The 16,294-nt window shown below is 39.0% G+C and overlaps 1 protein-coding gene across 2 annotated transcripts; it reads left to right on the forward strand.

The window, feature by feature from the left end:
• The first annotated feature begins 578 nt into the window (after positions 1–578).
• On the forward strand, positions 579–15,532 carry LOC121859932 (pre-mRNA 3' end processing protein WDR33-like). 2 transcript variants are annotated; one of them, XR_006087779.1, is made up of 4 exons: positions 579–1,359; positions 7,108–7,296; positions 10,023–10,294; positions 15,450–15,532. XR_006087779.1 is itself a non-coding variant. In XM_042356891.1 (3 exons), exons 1-3 carry the CDS (start codon positions 724–726, stop codon positions 8,515–8,517), a joined length of 1,122 nt encoding a protein of 373 aa, XP_042212825.1. In that variant the 5' UTR covers positions 585–723; the 3' UTR covers positions 8,518–8,888. The 2 variants fall into 2 exon arrangements, 1 of the variants encoding a protein (XP_042212825.1); XM_042356891.1 differs by lacking the exons at positions 10,023–10,294; positions 15,450–15,532 and adding an exon at positions 8,221–8,888 and having other exon boundaries at positions 585–1,359.
• Positions 15,533–16,294: the final 762 nt, after the last annotated feature.

Below are 16,294 nucleotides of genomic sequence, written 5' to 3' on the forward strand. Positions count from 1 at the left end.
CCCAACAGTCACGATCGATAAATGCAGACTATCATTTGCTACCTTCGGTGTTCCAGACACCAGTGTTAGTGTAAATATGCTGGCTTTACTTGTCAAGCTTTCCAATCCTGTACATTGAATGGAATGAACCATGTTACTTCTCCCAGGTCACCAAAGTACAATGGGTTGGTGGAATGAGCAGCACAGTCCTTTAAACAGGGTATTTGGAGGCAGAAGAATGGGAGACTGGGTACCAGGTTATGTAGGTTTTTAATTCCATTATAGATCTACACGGGAACTACACCCATAGTGCTACTTTTACGGGTCTTTGTTCATTAATACTTTTACTTTTCTATATTTGTCTATATCTGGGAAAGGCTATCTCTCTTCTCTGTAAATTTACTCTTAGTCATTCTAAAGTAACAGCAAGAGCATTCATTAGGTCGGGGGCTTAGAGGCTCGATTGACCCAGGAAAATCAGGAGAGAAGATCAATAACATGTTAGAGTCACGCTCCCTCAGCTTCCCCTCCATCAATAGTGAGGGTGAGAGACGCCCTCTGATTCGCTAGCAATTTCTCTACGCGAGCTGCAAGCCGTGCGTTCATTGGAGGAATCGATCGCCATAGCGTATCCGTCGAGGGAGTTGTGTTCCTTGGTCGAGGCTGTTGTGGCCTCTGCTGTGATACCTTGGAATTAGTATTTTCTCTGTCGTTTATCGTTTTAAAGAACGTTAATTAGTGGCAATGCGACGCCAAGCAAACGGGTATGTGGACAGGCGCGGCGGGGGTGGTCGAGGAAGAGGAAATATGTACCGAGGACGAGGTGGCCAACGAGGAGGAGGTCGTGGCGGCGGGATCCACAAGCCGCCGCCGCTCATGTCGCGTCCCCTGCCACCCCCACCTGGTATGCGACGCCCTCCCAACATGGGCCCCCCCAGAGGTCCCATGGGACCACCACCCATGCCCATGGGGATGGGACCGCCCCCAGGTCGTATGGGTCCCCCTGGACCCGGCCGGAGACCCAATCATATGGGTCTTCCTGGGCGAATGGTAGGGCGACCTATGGGGGGCCCTGGGCGACTTGGTCCTCCTGGTCCAGGAAGATTGGGCCCCCCTGGCCCTAGACCTCTAGGACTTGGTAGAGGAATGGGTCCCCCACCACCCAGGGGTGGCATGGGACCAAGAGGTAGAGGAGCGATGCAGGGCATGTTGCCTCCGCCACCAATGGGTCCACCTTTTAGACCCCCAGGGCCTGGCATGATGGGCCCCCCAAGACCACCTATGAGAGGCAGAGGGCGAGGTCGAGGTGCAACTCGGGGACGTGGAGCTACAAGAGGACGTGGTGGTGGGATATCCATGATAAAGAACAAGGACAAGCAGGTACATTATAACTTAATTAATTTAGGATGTTACTGTTCATAGTCTCAGGTACAGGTAACACTTAGGACTAGCTCTTGTGTTTGTGTGCGTACATTACAGAACCAAATTTAAGAGATGATATTTACAAAGAACATTCATTCAGTATTTTGATGCTAATTTGCTGTACTGACTAGATGCCATTTTTATTTGATGAGAAGCAGATACTGTATACAGACTGTCCTGATATGTCATGACATATTAGGACATGACATGGCGTGACATCAGGACAGTCCTGTATATAGCCACTTCTTTGATGAGGTGGTCTGACTTTATGAGAAACCTTAAAAATATTCAGATTAGTAATGTGAAAGAAACACTCAATTGTTTTCACTGATTCAAAACCTGGCAAAGATGAAGAGAGTTGTCACTTTACTTTTCTCATTGTTTTGACAGGAGCTTCAGTGTTATGACTTTCAAGGTATAGAATACAAATTTCATGGGAGAGGAAGGTGAAAATGAGTGAACTAAGGAGATAATTTTCTTTTCTTTTTTTAATACAAGCCTATGTCCTTGTCAGTAGGGCTGGGCAAGAATCGTTAAAATTGGAATCGACGGTTCCGATTCTCTGCCAATGGAATCGCCGGAATCGATTCCAGAATTGATTCCTCAAAGTAAACAAATACATGTACTGCCATAAACTTATAGGGAGCAGAGCAACTAAAAGGCCTCCCCCCATGCCTCACGGTCATGGGACTGCTAATCTCTGTCATGTCATCACTACTGTCTTGGAAGGACAGCATGTAAATATATTAAATATTTACATTTTATTTTATTTGGGGAATACAATAAACTTAAGAAAGTAATGAAAGATGTTTATTCCTTACTTCTTTGGTAAGTAAAATATTTTTGTTGTAATTACCAAAATCTAATTTCCTTTAAAATATAATATCAATAATTTGGAAATAAACATGTACAGTACTTCTTATCTGTTTACTTTACAGAAATATAATTTCCCTAGTATAAAAATAATGCCAATCATTTTGGAAATAAATACATAACTGATCATTATGATTATAAACATTACTCCTTCACAGTTCACACATACACTAATGCCAATTGTTGATCAACCATAATAGTTAATTGAAGCCAATATTGGGAACGTAATATAGTTTTTATTCAAACACATTCATGCAGCAGTGTAATCACAAAGAAACCAAAAAACTGTACGTAACAAAGATATTTGTTATCAGTCTAACCTCTTAATTAATTAGAATTGATAATTAACAAAACCGTGTCTCTTTCCGTAACAAATGACTGCAAATTACAAGGAGTGTCTACTCTACTTTATGTTCTTAATAAGGAAGAGGATGATCATATTCACGTTTTTGTCCTTTAGACGGCTACGTCTTTGGGACACTAGTTCGCCAGCCTTAGAAAAAAGCCTTTCTGAGGGCACTGATGATGTTGGGGAGCAGAGGAACATTTTCGCTTGTTCTTGGAGTTTGGGGAAAAGTGCGGCATGTTTTTTCCACCATTCCAGCAGATCTTCTTCACTAGGAATTGGCGATTCTTCCATATATCTTCTCATTTCAATATAAGGCCCTGTAGATGGGTGTGTTGAAGAAACGAGTGCAATTTTTTCAACCTTGGCATCGAATTTAGCCCAGAGTGAGCCTTTCTTTGGTTGTGTTGTAACAGTTTGTGAGGAACCTGGAGACTCCGCTTGTACTTACATGCTTGTAGATGGTTCTTGTACTTCTGTTGTTTCTGCATGCCCAGTACTTGCCAACAGTGCGTAAGAGAGACGTGACCGATCACCCAAGCGGCTAATGAGCCGATCAGTGGTGAAGAGGATAAAAGTAAGTAAAAGTAACGGCTACGCGCCAGTGCGGCGCCACAGGAGGACAGGGTAGGACAGTCGACAACTTGCTCTCACTGTCAAGTTAGTGGAATCGCTTCATGGGAATCGGTTCCCAAATTGGGAACCGATTCTGAGGTAGCTCATCAGAATCGCAGGAATCGATTCCTGCCCAGCCCTACTTGTCAGATGTGCTCTTTAAGGGAGGCAGTGGAACTAACTCTTTTTACATGAGTTTTCTTTCCCCTATCGTGCCACGTGGATCTTTTTCTATAGAAAATAATGAAGAACTGTAAATGTTTTAAATTTATATGTAATCTGAATAGTCATTTTGTAAATCTGAAAATCCAAAACATATGCTGCTGACTCATTACAGTAGTCATGATTGAAGTGGAGGGGATTCAATAGAATCCACTGTCACCCATCGTTATAAGAAAAGTAAGGGTTTTGGTAGAGAGTTCCTGGTCGTGAAAAAATCACAGTAATTGTCTACATAACTGAAATTGTGAAAAGGAGCAATTTTGAAGAAAAAATCCTACCTCTTGAATATAAAAAAGGTATTAATATTTTAGTTCCGGTTATTGGGGGATCTTGTGGGGGGAAGCCCCCCCGGTTAGGCTCGGTATAATTCCTGGGCTCTATGGCTAGGCTAAGTTAGATTAGGTAGGATATCTAAATACAGGGATGACTGAAACATAAATACAGTACGTACACATATTTGACTCAAAGATTACCTACCAAGCCATAAAAAATAGACAAATAAATCATGAATTGTTTTTATTATAGGCAAAAAAATAATTAAAATATAAATACCTGTACCTTTAATTATTATTATTATTTTTTTTTTTCTCACTGTGGTTAACCACACAGTATGGGGTTATGCTAAGCAGGGTCCCTAGCACAAGATGAATACGAGTAAAATTTAATTTTATCTGTGTACACCTTTAACGATGGGGTTGCATTGCTGGAAACCTTGCGTTAAGCGAAATAATTGTTAAACAAAGGATAAATAACCTGGAGATTCGGTCTTTGGGGGCAAGTGGCGTGGGCACAATAGGTGATGTATGGGTAAAGTAAACATAGACAAGTGACAGTAGAAATATGCAATTTGAGCACAGAATCCCCAGTTTTGCCCCATCCCAGTGATTTAAGCTATCGCTAAATCGAATTTTGACCTAACGTTAAGCGATAAAGGGTGTAAACAAATTTTCTCGAAATGAGGGATACCTGTACTGTAATGTATTTTTTAATTTGCTTATGCATTACAGGTATAGAAGCAAAATTATTGTTGAGAAGAGTAAAGTTGGAATTGAGAACCTTTAGTGGTTTATAATTTAGGTGAGTTTGGAAATTACCTGGGAAGCATTAAAGACATCACTGCCATCATTCTACAGTTCCAGAAAATGGAAAATGAACCCAGACTGAACAAGGAGTTAAACAGGATTAACCATTAAGTTGCTTGAAAAACAAAAAGTATTGATTACTAAGACCGTGATCAGCTCTTGGTAAAATCAGATGCTGTTACATGGTGGTTTGTTTTCATTTACCGGAGTCATGTGGTCATTGCATCCTTGACGCTTCATGAGGAATTTTAAACTTGCCCAGAGAAATATGTAGAAATTGTAGAAATACACACATATGAGCCATAAATGCTGAAGGTCTCAGTATAGTATAATTAAAAGTACATGAAACTAAACTTGAAATTTACCTGAATTTGTGCTGCATTTTATTTAATACAGTAAAAACAGTGCAGAGTATATATGACAAATTGAGTTTTTGCCATGTTGCAAATGCCATTAGAAATACCCACATACTGTAATAGTGAATTACAGTACAGGATACAGTATGTATTTACAGTATATACTCGTATATATTTTGCAATATGGGTTACCATCCTCTTAAGGCAAGCTGCAGGTAGAAAGAAATTATGGTTTAATTACCAGGTATTGTTTAATTAAATTTCTTACTTGTAGAACTGTACAGTATTGACCTTTACCTTAATGTTTTTAAATACTGTAATGTATGTTAGACTGGTAGCTTACCGATAATTGTTTCAAAGTTACTGTACTTGTCATTCTATGGTCGTCCTAAATTCTATACTACACCAAAAATTAGGTATATCTTTAAAATGTGAATTTTAGGTTAATTAAGGCATGTTCTCTCTTATAATTTCTCTGAGTTTAGCTGGTCTATGAATTTCCGGAGGACATGTTATCTTGTATTGTTTCCAAGTTAAGATGAGAAAAAAAATTATTAGGTTTCTTGGCACAATCTCTAATTAAAGTTGAATTTCTGCCATATAATTTGACATGGTAAGAAGTCATTAAGATTCCCCAGATTTTGGTATGAGTAAACGTGTGTAGAAAGACAAAATAACTTTATATTCGAGCCAGACTGTTGAAAAGACCTAGAAATAACCCATACTTTATGTTGAGAGAATTTTTGTATTTAAGAAATTGAAACTTTTTTGAAACTTTTATTTTCTCACCCATGATAAATATCATACTGTAAGTACATTTAGAATACCTGTATAATACTGTACTGTAGTTTTACTGACAAGGTAAATCTAGATACAGTATAATACCATATACTGTACTACTATACTGTAATGCAAGTACTGTACTGGTAGATCCAAGGGCACATTAACCCCTTGTACAGTGTTCTCTCTGCTGAATAAATTTGTCTGGGTTTAGCCAAATAAAATAACGAAAGTGGTGTCCCTGTAGTAAAATGATTATTACATACTGTAGTATTCAGTGTCTGTTATGTAGAGGTAAAATAAATCTTTATAATAACTGAGATATACCTGTACTGTTAAACACTAATAATTTTTAAAGTTTGCTAAAGATTAATATGTATAAGTGGTGTGGTAGTCATCCCTCACCTTGCTGCTGGACGTGGTAGTTGATGGGGAGCTGCCGTACTATACTTTTGATGGAAGTTGCCATGTCAGTTTTAACAAAGTGAATGTCAATAGAACAGAACGAAGTGAATGATGTATGTGAATGGAAACAAGCAAGTCAGATAAAATGCAATATGAAGGATGACAAATACTGATCATTTACAGGTATTTAAGGTTCATAAATTCTTGCATTTGCATCTTAATATGACAATGTCCATTGTATATGACTGTTTTCTTTTAGTTTCCATCCATTAGTGCAAGTTTCCTCCAACAAATTATTTTTAGATTTAATGAGATTTATTTTCTTTGTAAAACAGTGGTCACATTCTTTTGATGAACCAAGATTTTGTGGTTCTAGAGTTCTGCCCCTTCATATTAAAAAAAAAATACAAACCACTAATTATGGTGGGGGGGTGAGGTGGGGTCATTGGTAGGGATATCTTGTTTATGTACAATATATACAGTAAGCAAAGTACTACTCGGTAACTTTTTAATTAATTACTGTACTGTATATCATTAAAGTAAATTAAGTGTTGTACCAGTACAGTACTGTACTACATAAACAGGAATGGATAGTGATTTAAGAGAATAACTAGTACTGTATAGCAATGATAAAGGCATTGCACCTGTACATTATGCATATTCTGCTGATTATTGTACTCTTTGGGGAAAATAGCCTGTGGGTAAAGGTTATTGGCTGTATGTCTGAGAAATATGCAGAACTAAAGGAAAGAGGTACATTTGTAGACAGAAGGAGGTTGGTGGTTTTATGCATGTAAGACCTAAGTGTTGAACAAGGAGAAAGATGGGTAAGACTTTGAGGAAGAAAGTATTTTGTGTGTCTCTGTGTGTGGGTATGTATATACTCTCACATAAGCATATATTCTTTCTATTTGGTCAGCAGAAAAATAGTTGCTAGGGATTACTGATGTACTCAAGTCATTTTCTCAGTACTGTACAAGGTACCATAAACTGAGGTCCACACTAACATGAGTTTCTTTGACCACAGGGAGAAATGAACAAACCTTGGGTAACAGAAAGCATGAAAAATGAAATTATGAAGAAACACAAACTTCACCAGAAGGCCAAGAAGACCAAGAGCAAAGAGGACTGGGACGAGTTTAAGGAACAGCGGAATAAAGTGACGACTATGCTACGGGAGGCCAAACTGGAGTACATAGGAGCACACCCAGAAGAGGTAGGTAGTCTTATAGATCAGTGACCCTGGAACGTCTGGAAGTACTGTAGTCGTGGGGGGGGAAGGCATGGTGCAGTGGACCCAATGTTAGGCAAGTTTGTGTGGGAGTCATTTATTCAAGTACTATAATGTTATGAGTTAATTCATGTTCTGCTCTGAGGGTTTTCAGAAAATATGTAAATACTTGAAGGAATTTTTCTGTAGTTATATAAATATATATCATTGTCATAGTTGTTCCTGTAATTCGATACATAACATATCAGGAAACTGTATATGATTGATTTTGTCCTGTTCATATGTTTGTGAATTTACATGATCTTTGAGGTCCCCACCATTCTTCGCCTTTGACTTATTGGTCGTCGTTGGGGAGGAGGAGGAGAAGCGAGACAACTTGCATACGAGGTGATGTTGTCACTTATCATTAAAATGGCCGTCTTCAGCCGCTTAGTCATTTCCAGTCAGAACACACATGACATCTACTCTCCAAAGTTTGCTAACAACTTGGAATGTTTTCTTGAACTATTGAGAACATCACCTTCTCATCTGACTTGTGGGAACCAGTCCAGGAATGTCAGATTTTCAATTTTGCCTGAACCACTGATGCATGAGCTGAATCGCTCTTTGTCATTTGGGTGTAAACTTAAATTTAGTTTCAATGCAAATTAATTTTTGAAAAGTGCCTTAAATTCATAGGCTTTGCTTACTCAAAAGTAATTCAGTATTAGTACAATGTTTTCTAATTCTCAGCATGATGCTGTATTGCCTAACTTACGTGTTATCATCTCACTTTGCTTTAAAGACAAAATTTTTGTTGTGGTTGTGTTGGTTGTGATGTAAGTGGTCCCTCCTGTTGCTCTTTCGGTAGTGGACCAGGCCCAGGCCCAACCCACGCCATATTAACATTATATTTCACACAATTTACAGGATGTGGATAAAATATTGGCGGAAGCAGCCATGCAAGGCAACATTAAAGATGAGGAAAGTAAAGGGGAGGCGTCAGCCACTAGTGAAGCTAAAACGGACAGTTCGGACGCCCCCGAGGGGGATGGGGCAAAACCCCAATCCATGGACCAGACAGAGGAAAACGGGGAGGATATAGTGGATCAGAAAGAGTTAAACACCGATGTACCAATGGCTCCCCTGGCCCCAGAAATAGTGGGGGACATAAAATCGGAGAGCAATGGGGAGAGCCAAGTGGATGTTATAGCACCTGGTCAATAGGCTCTGAGCCGTGACCACAACCCACCCTGCCACTTTATGCTGCTATCATAGGAGCTAAAATATACTTTATATCTAAACTGTATTTTTGAACTAGTGTTATACTCCATACATTTTAGACTTAGAAAGTAAATGTTTTTAAAAAAAGTTTTAAAAATCAGTCTTGCACTAAATTATTATTTATATGACTGTATTCACACATAATTAATTTACTTTAATTGTCCAGATGAAGTCATTAATTTTAACTTAAGGTTATGAGATCTTGTATCAATATCTCTTATATAATTAGTGATTTTTTTGTGCAATTGAGACCATTGGCTCATTATGAATATGTTTTCACATAGGTTAAGGAAATAAATTGATAGTAAATGAAATGGGTGTTTAAATAAAAAAAGAAACAGTAGCATGCTTATGGCAGTATATGCCTCTCAGTGGCTCAGTTTTCACACCTTTGAAAAGGTTGCATGACAATTTGGAAGCAAATAATGCAGATCATATGATCCTATAAACTGTAATTGGTAAAATGTCAAGTTCATGCAACCTTAGTGGCGATTGCTTCACATTGTCTAAAGGAAGAGAACTTGTGTCATATGGGGTCAGTCTAACACACCACTCGGGTGCACAAGTGGACCTTCCAACTCATCCCAGCTCACAACGAACTTGTCTCTACCCAGCCTATGCTTTGTGTCTCCCGTCTCCCTGTGGTTCTAGACTTGTGGCCATTGCTTAGGGTGATGTCAGGTCCTGGATCACTTGTCCCTCTGGATGACAGATCCTCTCCTCTCTGGACTAAGGCATTGTCACATCCCTGGGGCTGATACACTTGACTCATCTAGCAGGCTAAGGCATCAATGTTCCAACTCATTTCTCACCTTATTATTTTCATTACTTTTATTTTTATTTTTAGTTAATTTTCAATACAATTAGTAAGCACTGGTTTATGCAACCATGTCACCTATGTGCTTTAATTGATTTTGAATTCCTCAAGTTGTTTCGTGTACCAGTTCTGTGCTGAATTGCACGAAAGTTTTGTTATTTAACTTCCCTTAATAAAATGTTGTGCGCTACGGTGACATGAGTTGATCACTATTTATCATATAGTGGCATAACAAAAATATGCCCCCAAAACTGTCAAGAATCTTAGCTGCCGGAATCAGCATCGGTCTGTGGCTCAGCAGGTAAAGTTACCCATCAGCTCTTGGCTGACTTGTTTCACCAGCTTTATGCTGATCATGTTGTTCTTACTACAGTCTTGTGTGTTAATCTCTTGTAAAAAAGTAAGAAAAAAAGTACAATTCATGATATTGCTCAAGAGTAACAGTGCTCTTTGTACAAAATTTAATGTGCTATAAATCGATTCTCACTTAATTGAATTGTCTTTCAAAGCCGTGACAAAATTATTCAGTAGACATAGCCTAGCCAGTGTGGAATGTTAGAGTATTTGTATGGTAAGTTGGTTGTGACCCATTACCAAATTTATATAATGACTCCTCATGTTATCTCAACAGTGATCACCATGTGGCTGGGTGGCACCAGTACATGCAGCAAGAGCATCACCAACTGAGTGGTGCATCACTCAGATGTTATGGTTGACAAGCAATACCAGTGCTTGTACACCTCTTTCACAATTCCCTCTGTCATCCTTTGCCCTGGCATATACCATCATGGACCCAAAGGATGTATGTAGTTAGAAAATGGCGCATCATCAACATGAAACTTTTCGTTGACACCAGAAGCTGAGAAAGACTTTTCCTGCATATCAGCCTACCTTCAGGAATTGGTATGTATTTGCTTATTAGCATTTTTTTTTTTAGTAACTGTCGTTCATAAGATTTAGGAAGGTTATAATCTAGACCTTCTAAAACATTAGTACAGCATGCACTTACAATTTGTGGATGACATCCTGGATGTACCCAAGAATTTATGCAGGTAGTTTTAAAGTTGGCGGCATTTTCATGGCCGGGATAGAGAGCCTGCGAGTTTTATGGCATCCTGCAAGACGTCTCTCTTGTCCCAGGTGGCTGGGCCATATGCGCTCACTCAGCTTCAGTGACAGTCCGGGTTAAACACTTGTTCGTTTTGCACGTGCTGCTCTGCTTTCTTAACAACTGTGCTCCTTGTGCTTATGATGTCTCCCAAATGTTCTCGACCACCTTCATCCAGCCGTGGGAAGGTGCCCAAACAAGTGAAGAGAGAAAAGAAGGTCATGTATTACTCCCATACATACGCTTGACAACGGGAGCGGGTAAGGGGAGTGAGTGACTGTTAGTTAACGTGTTGTTTGCAGTTGTCACTCATCACTTCCTGGCATATTTCACTGAATTTGCTGTTATTAGTAGTGTTTACTGATAGAATAGTGTTTAATAGTGATTAATCATGGCATTGTAGCTAGGTTAGCTCATTATTGTAACCATCAGGCTACTGGGCCAAGTTGTGAGGTGTTATGGTTTTTCAACTCTTATTTTCAGGTAGATATACGTAACTTTCTTCATTTATTTTTATTCGGTTGCATGCACACACCATCGTAAATACATGTTGTGAAAATAGGTAAAAGAAATCATTGTCCTAAAGGCAAACACATAATGGGAGGAGAGCACGGAGTGTTGCTGGTGGGGAGTGTTGCTCAGGAATCTGTGTCCCAGCTGATGTTCATTACTATAGTGGAGCAGGTAGTGTATGCAAATGGCAACTGTGTTACACTTTCATTTGGCTTTTATTTACTGGTTTGGCAATAGTATTTTTTTTTGTTAACTTACTGGTATTATTTTTATTTAATCCTCACATTGCCTGGTACTGTATGTATTATTTTAAGAAAACTATGGATGTGAGGTATTGTGGTTGTTTTTCAACTCGTATATTTCTGTACATATACGTAACTTTCTTCATTTATTTTTACTCAGTTTCATGCACACACCATTCTACATGCATATTGTGAAAAAAGTACAGTATTACACCACAATTACCTGCATCCTTCATGTTGGGTTGGCTAGATGGCTACAAAAGAAATTTTGAAAGTTTAATCTACTCATCAACCCGCTGACTCTCGGATGCCATTCGTTCTATAGACAATAATTTTGATGAGGAAAAAATTGCTGTATGGCAACTCAACCAACCCAACTTTAATAACAAAGCATGGAGTTGACTTGAGGGTAGACTCGCATTTTTTCTACATTTCGATACATTTTGTTTTGTCTGATTATTTGTGAGAGGATTTGCCCAATATTATTTATTTGTATGTGTTTTGTGTGAGTGTGTGTATGGCCACACACACACACACACACACACACACACACACACACACACACACAGTCGTACCCGGGTTGACCTTCACACAGTGAGGTCCCAGGTACCCAGTGATAGCGGCCCGTGAGACCCAACAACCAGCGATGTGTTAATCCGTCTACGATAGGAAGGCCTGGGACCACACCTCACTCATATAACACCATCTGTGAGGGAATTATTACACCACGTCAGGCCCCTCATAACACCATATGTGAAGGAGTTACTACACCACGTGAGGCCCCTCATAACACCATCTGTGAGGGAATTACTACACCACGTGAGGCCCCTCATAACACCATCTGTGAGGGAATTACTACACCACGTGAGGCCCCTCATAACATCATCTGTGAGGGATTTACTACACCACGTGAGGCCCCTCATAACACCATCTGTGAGGGAACTACTACACCACGTGAGGTCCCTCCTAACACCATCTGGGAGGGACACTAACACCACGACGTGAGGCCCCTCATAACATCATCTGTGAGGGAATTACTACACCACGTCAGGTCCCTCATAACACCATCTGTGAGGGAACTACTACACCACGTGAGGTCCCTCCTAACACCATCTGGGAGGGAGTTACTACACTACGTTTTTGCTGTTCAACACCTACATTAATCTGTATGTTCACTGTATGTTCCTTTACCTTTCTCTAATGAAGGCTTTTGTTAAACCACCAATGTATGTAATAAGTCATTTATGTCCAATGTATATTTTCAGCCTTCGGGCTGCAGAACTTTTTCAATAAACCGTCAATTATTATTATTATTATTATTATTATTACACACACACACACACACACACACACACACACACACACACACATACATACATACATACAGTACAGGTAAAAGAAATACTTGTTCTAAGGGCAATGCATAAAGGGAACATACATATCTTTGCACAGGAGTAAAAATGTATCAACCCTCACACCAGTCAGCAAATTATATTCGCGGTTTTGGTAATTCGCGGCCATTTTGAGACCCAAACTCCCTCGAATTTTAAGGGCATGCTGTGGTCTGTTGCTTGAGAAAATGTATCAAGTGATACAAGCGGGGAGTCTTTTAAGTAGTGGGCTGAATGTGACTGATGATTTATAATAATGAAACTCTTATTCTCTTACATTTTTCCAAATATACAACAAATACTTTTAACCTGTTTTTTTTAATTACCTGATGGCTTCTTATGGGGTTACCAGAGTGAGAGGGGTAAAAAATGTTTGAAATGGCAGAAGGTGTAAATTGTGAAGCTGAAGAGAGGTTTGCAGGGAAGAAAATAGTAAAGGGTTAGTACATGGTCAGTGTAGTAGGTGTGTTGGATGGAGGGAGACCACTTACTGTATATAGTGGCAGGGAAAGTTAAAACAAAACATGGAGAAGAGACTAGGGAAAAATATAGAGGGCAGAGGGGATATGTAATTGTAGGGTGGCTTGGAGGCTCTTCTGTTATGGCCACCTCCACTGAGGAAGTTCCCTGGAGGAGAACAGTGTTGTAGATGCTCCTGTGCACAGTGGTGGGTGCTACACACATACTGTATAGGTTTACGGTCAATTCGCCCATATTTAGAGTTTATTCGGCCACACTAAGGAGTCGGTTCGCCCACACCTGAAGTCAGTTCGCCCACACATTGTCAAGTTGTATTTGTTTATTCATGTACTAGATAACAATGTAATATATACAAATTAAGTTTCAGGTTGTTTATTTGGTGACATTCAAATTTAAAAACCTATATAAAATACACAAACTAAAAAGTTTCAAAATTTCAATCATAGAAGTAACATACAGTACTGTATATAGTGGATTTAGGATGTTTGGTCACATATCAGCTGCTAACTGGTCCATTGAGATGGGTGCAAGGTCTTAGAAGTTGGCAAGCTGACGCTTTGTTCCTCAAGTATTCGTCCCAAAGAGCGAATATTTTGGCCTGCAACTCTCTATACTGTACTGTACTTTCTTCGCTGGATCCTTCGGAGCTTCTTTTCTGATACCAGCCTTATATGTACAGAGGTTAATCTGGCCTCTTTGTGGAGAAGGTTAACAAGCAGAGCCAGTTGATGCTTGCAGCAGTGGTTGCTCTTTTCATATGTTCCATTTCTCTGGGTAACTGTGGCCTTGCATGGGTTATCTTTCTGGAGGACAGTACACTGCTAACATGTTGCATTTGGCTGGGGAGGAAATGCATTCCCCCCCACCCCCTTATTCCACTAATAGTTATGGAAAAAATTTCCCACTGTTAGTTGTTTCATTATTAGTCCCTATTTTTGAGTGAATGAACCCCCTGTATTCATAATTTACTTCTGTGTGTGTGTTGTGTGTGTGTAAGGCTTTTGGGTCAGGGTAGCAAAAATCAATGACATTTTTGTTGGCAGCCGTCGTAAGTTTATCCAGTTGTGACAAATGAGTGGATACTGTACGCTGCTCGCCTCCTGCTCTAGCATTCTCTGGTTCATGCCTTGAGCACCCCCAGTCAACCCAATTGTGAATTGGTCCTCAATTATATAGGGGAAGTGTAGGTAATGAAGTGCAGTGCTGGCCATATTGCTTCCTTGTACAGTACTATGTTGAGGCTGGCTCCATTTTGCTTTTGATGGTCAATCAAACCCATAAGTCCCACCTTTGATTTTTATCGTGTCTTGGTAGTCATATTAATTTTTCAGGTTTTGCCAAATACCTTTTGGAAAGTTGAGTCAGCAGGATGTCTTCTATTCAAAGATTCATGGTTTTTGTCTGACCTAAACATTTATTGCTGCTTTTTTGTTTCCTCCTAAAGAATTTTAAGTAAAATGTTTGAAGTTATTGGGTTACTTTTACCAAAATGTTTCAAGAGTTATTTATTTATTTTGGTTATGTTGGGTAACTAGTTCAAGGGGAATCCACTTTGGTTCCTTGTTTATTTTATATTTGTTTTAGTTCTTGTCTTTAGCTCTGACCTGCACGGTAAAGTATGTACACGCTTCACTTTTCAAGAACAATGTCAGTAAATCATGTTTACCAGGGCATAAGTTATGTAACTGTTGATTGGGGCTCTGGATTCTGAAGGCTTATCCTTTCTTGGTGGGTTGTTACTGAGAATGTTGGAGGAAATGTATATGTCGGTCCAAACATTTTACTTATTGGCAAAGAAAATTTTTCTTAGATACAAATGATAACTGTGGTAGGAATTTACCTGTGACATTGCCTAATTAATATAAGGAAATTGGTCTTATGTTACTGGTGAAATGTTAAAACTTATGTGGAACGGTAAAAACAATATGAAGTGTTTGAGGGAGAGAAAAACAAGGAGGGATGACTTAAATACGTATTACAAAAGTTAATTCAGTAAAGAAGAGCCAAGTGAGAAAATTCAAGATTCATGAAGAGTAAAGATAATGAAATTTAACTCTGGCAGAGCTATATTCATTGTGAAGTAAATGTGAAAAGACAGAGAGAACATTTTTATGTTGAGGACTGTTGGAAGTTTAGGAAATAGAAAGAAGGGTATTAGATATGGATAATTTTATAGATTTGCCAGTAGTGCTTGGACAGCAGTCGACTCAAGCTGTTCTACTGACGAGATCATTTTTGAGATACAGTAGATGCATAAACTTATTTGTAAATAGTCAATGATTGATATTTGTATGTAATCTATTATACTGTGTATCTCTTTACAGATGAGTGAAGGATTCAGGTATGAAAGGTATGGCATCAGCAGGATGGATTATTCTTTGTATTTTATAATAAAGTTACTATATTATTTGTGTATTTTTTTATACATAATTAGTTATGTTTATATATCACTTAAGAGTAAATTTTGATGATAGGAGGCATTACATCTAGAAAATAAAACACTGCCCACCACCCTAATTTGGGGAAATATTGGATGACGTTATTGGCTTGACCCTGGAAGAATATCTAGTCGAGCTTGTGTTTGCTTCCATTAAGCTTTAGACAAAAACCACCCTGAATGCTATGAAGGAGAAAAGAAGATTGTGTAAGGCCTGACAGAAGAGAGCTGGCAAGGAGTACCTGGAGGCCAAGTGGAAGGCTTAGAAGAGAGGTTTAAAAGGCAAAGAAGTGTGAAGAGATTGCATTCATGGATACTATGCTGAATCGTACAGTATGGATGCAAGAGGCGAGGTATTCATAGCCAGGCAAATAGTAAGTAGAAACAAGGATATTGATGAGCAGTGCATGAGATATGACCATTATAATGTAGTTGTTGATAAGAAAATCAAGGATGCCTGGAGAAAATATGATGATCAACTGCTGAATGAGGGGTACAAATGGGACACCAGCTGTAGTATTAGTCCGCCAATACAGTAATCGGTTTTAGGGCTTAAATTCGTTACCATTTGAGTAAATATCAAGAAGGTTGTACTATTCAATAATTTTCCAAGTCTTACATTAAATTTTTTAGTCGTTTTAACAATTATTTAACATAATTGAAGTACAGGGAACTAGTTTTTAGCGCGCCAATCAGCCACTTGACTCGCCCAGAATGGCGTCAGTTTGTGAC

Source organism: Homarus americanus, unplaced genomic scaffold (genome assembly GCF_018991925.1).
Source record: "Homarus americanus isolate GMGI-L3 unplaced genomic scaffold, GMGI_Hamer_2.0 scaffold34581, whole genome shotgun sequence".
Classification (NCBI taxonomy): domain Eukaryota; kingdom Metazoa; phylum Arthropoda; class Malacostraca; order Decapoda; family Nephropidae; genus Homarus; species Homarus americanus.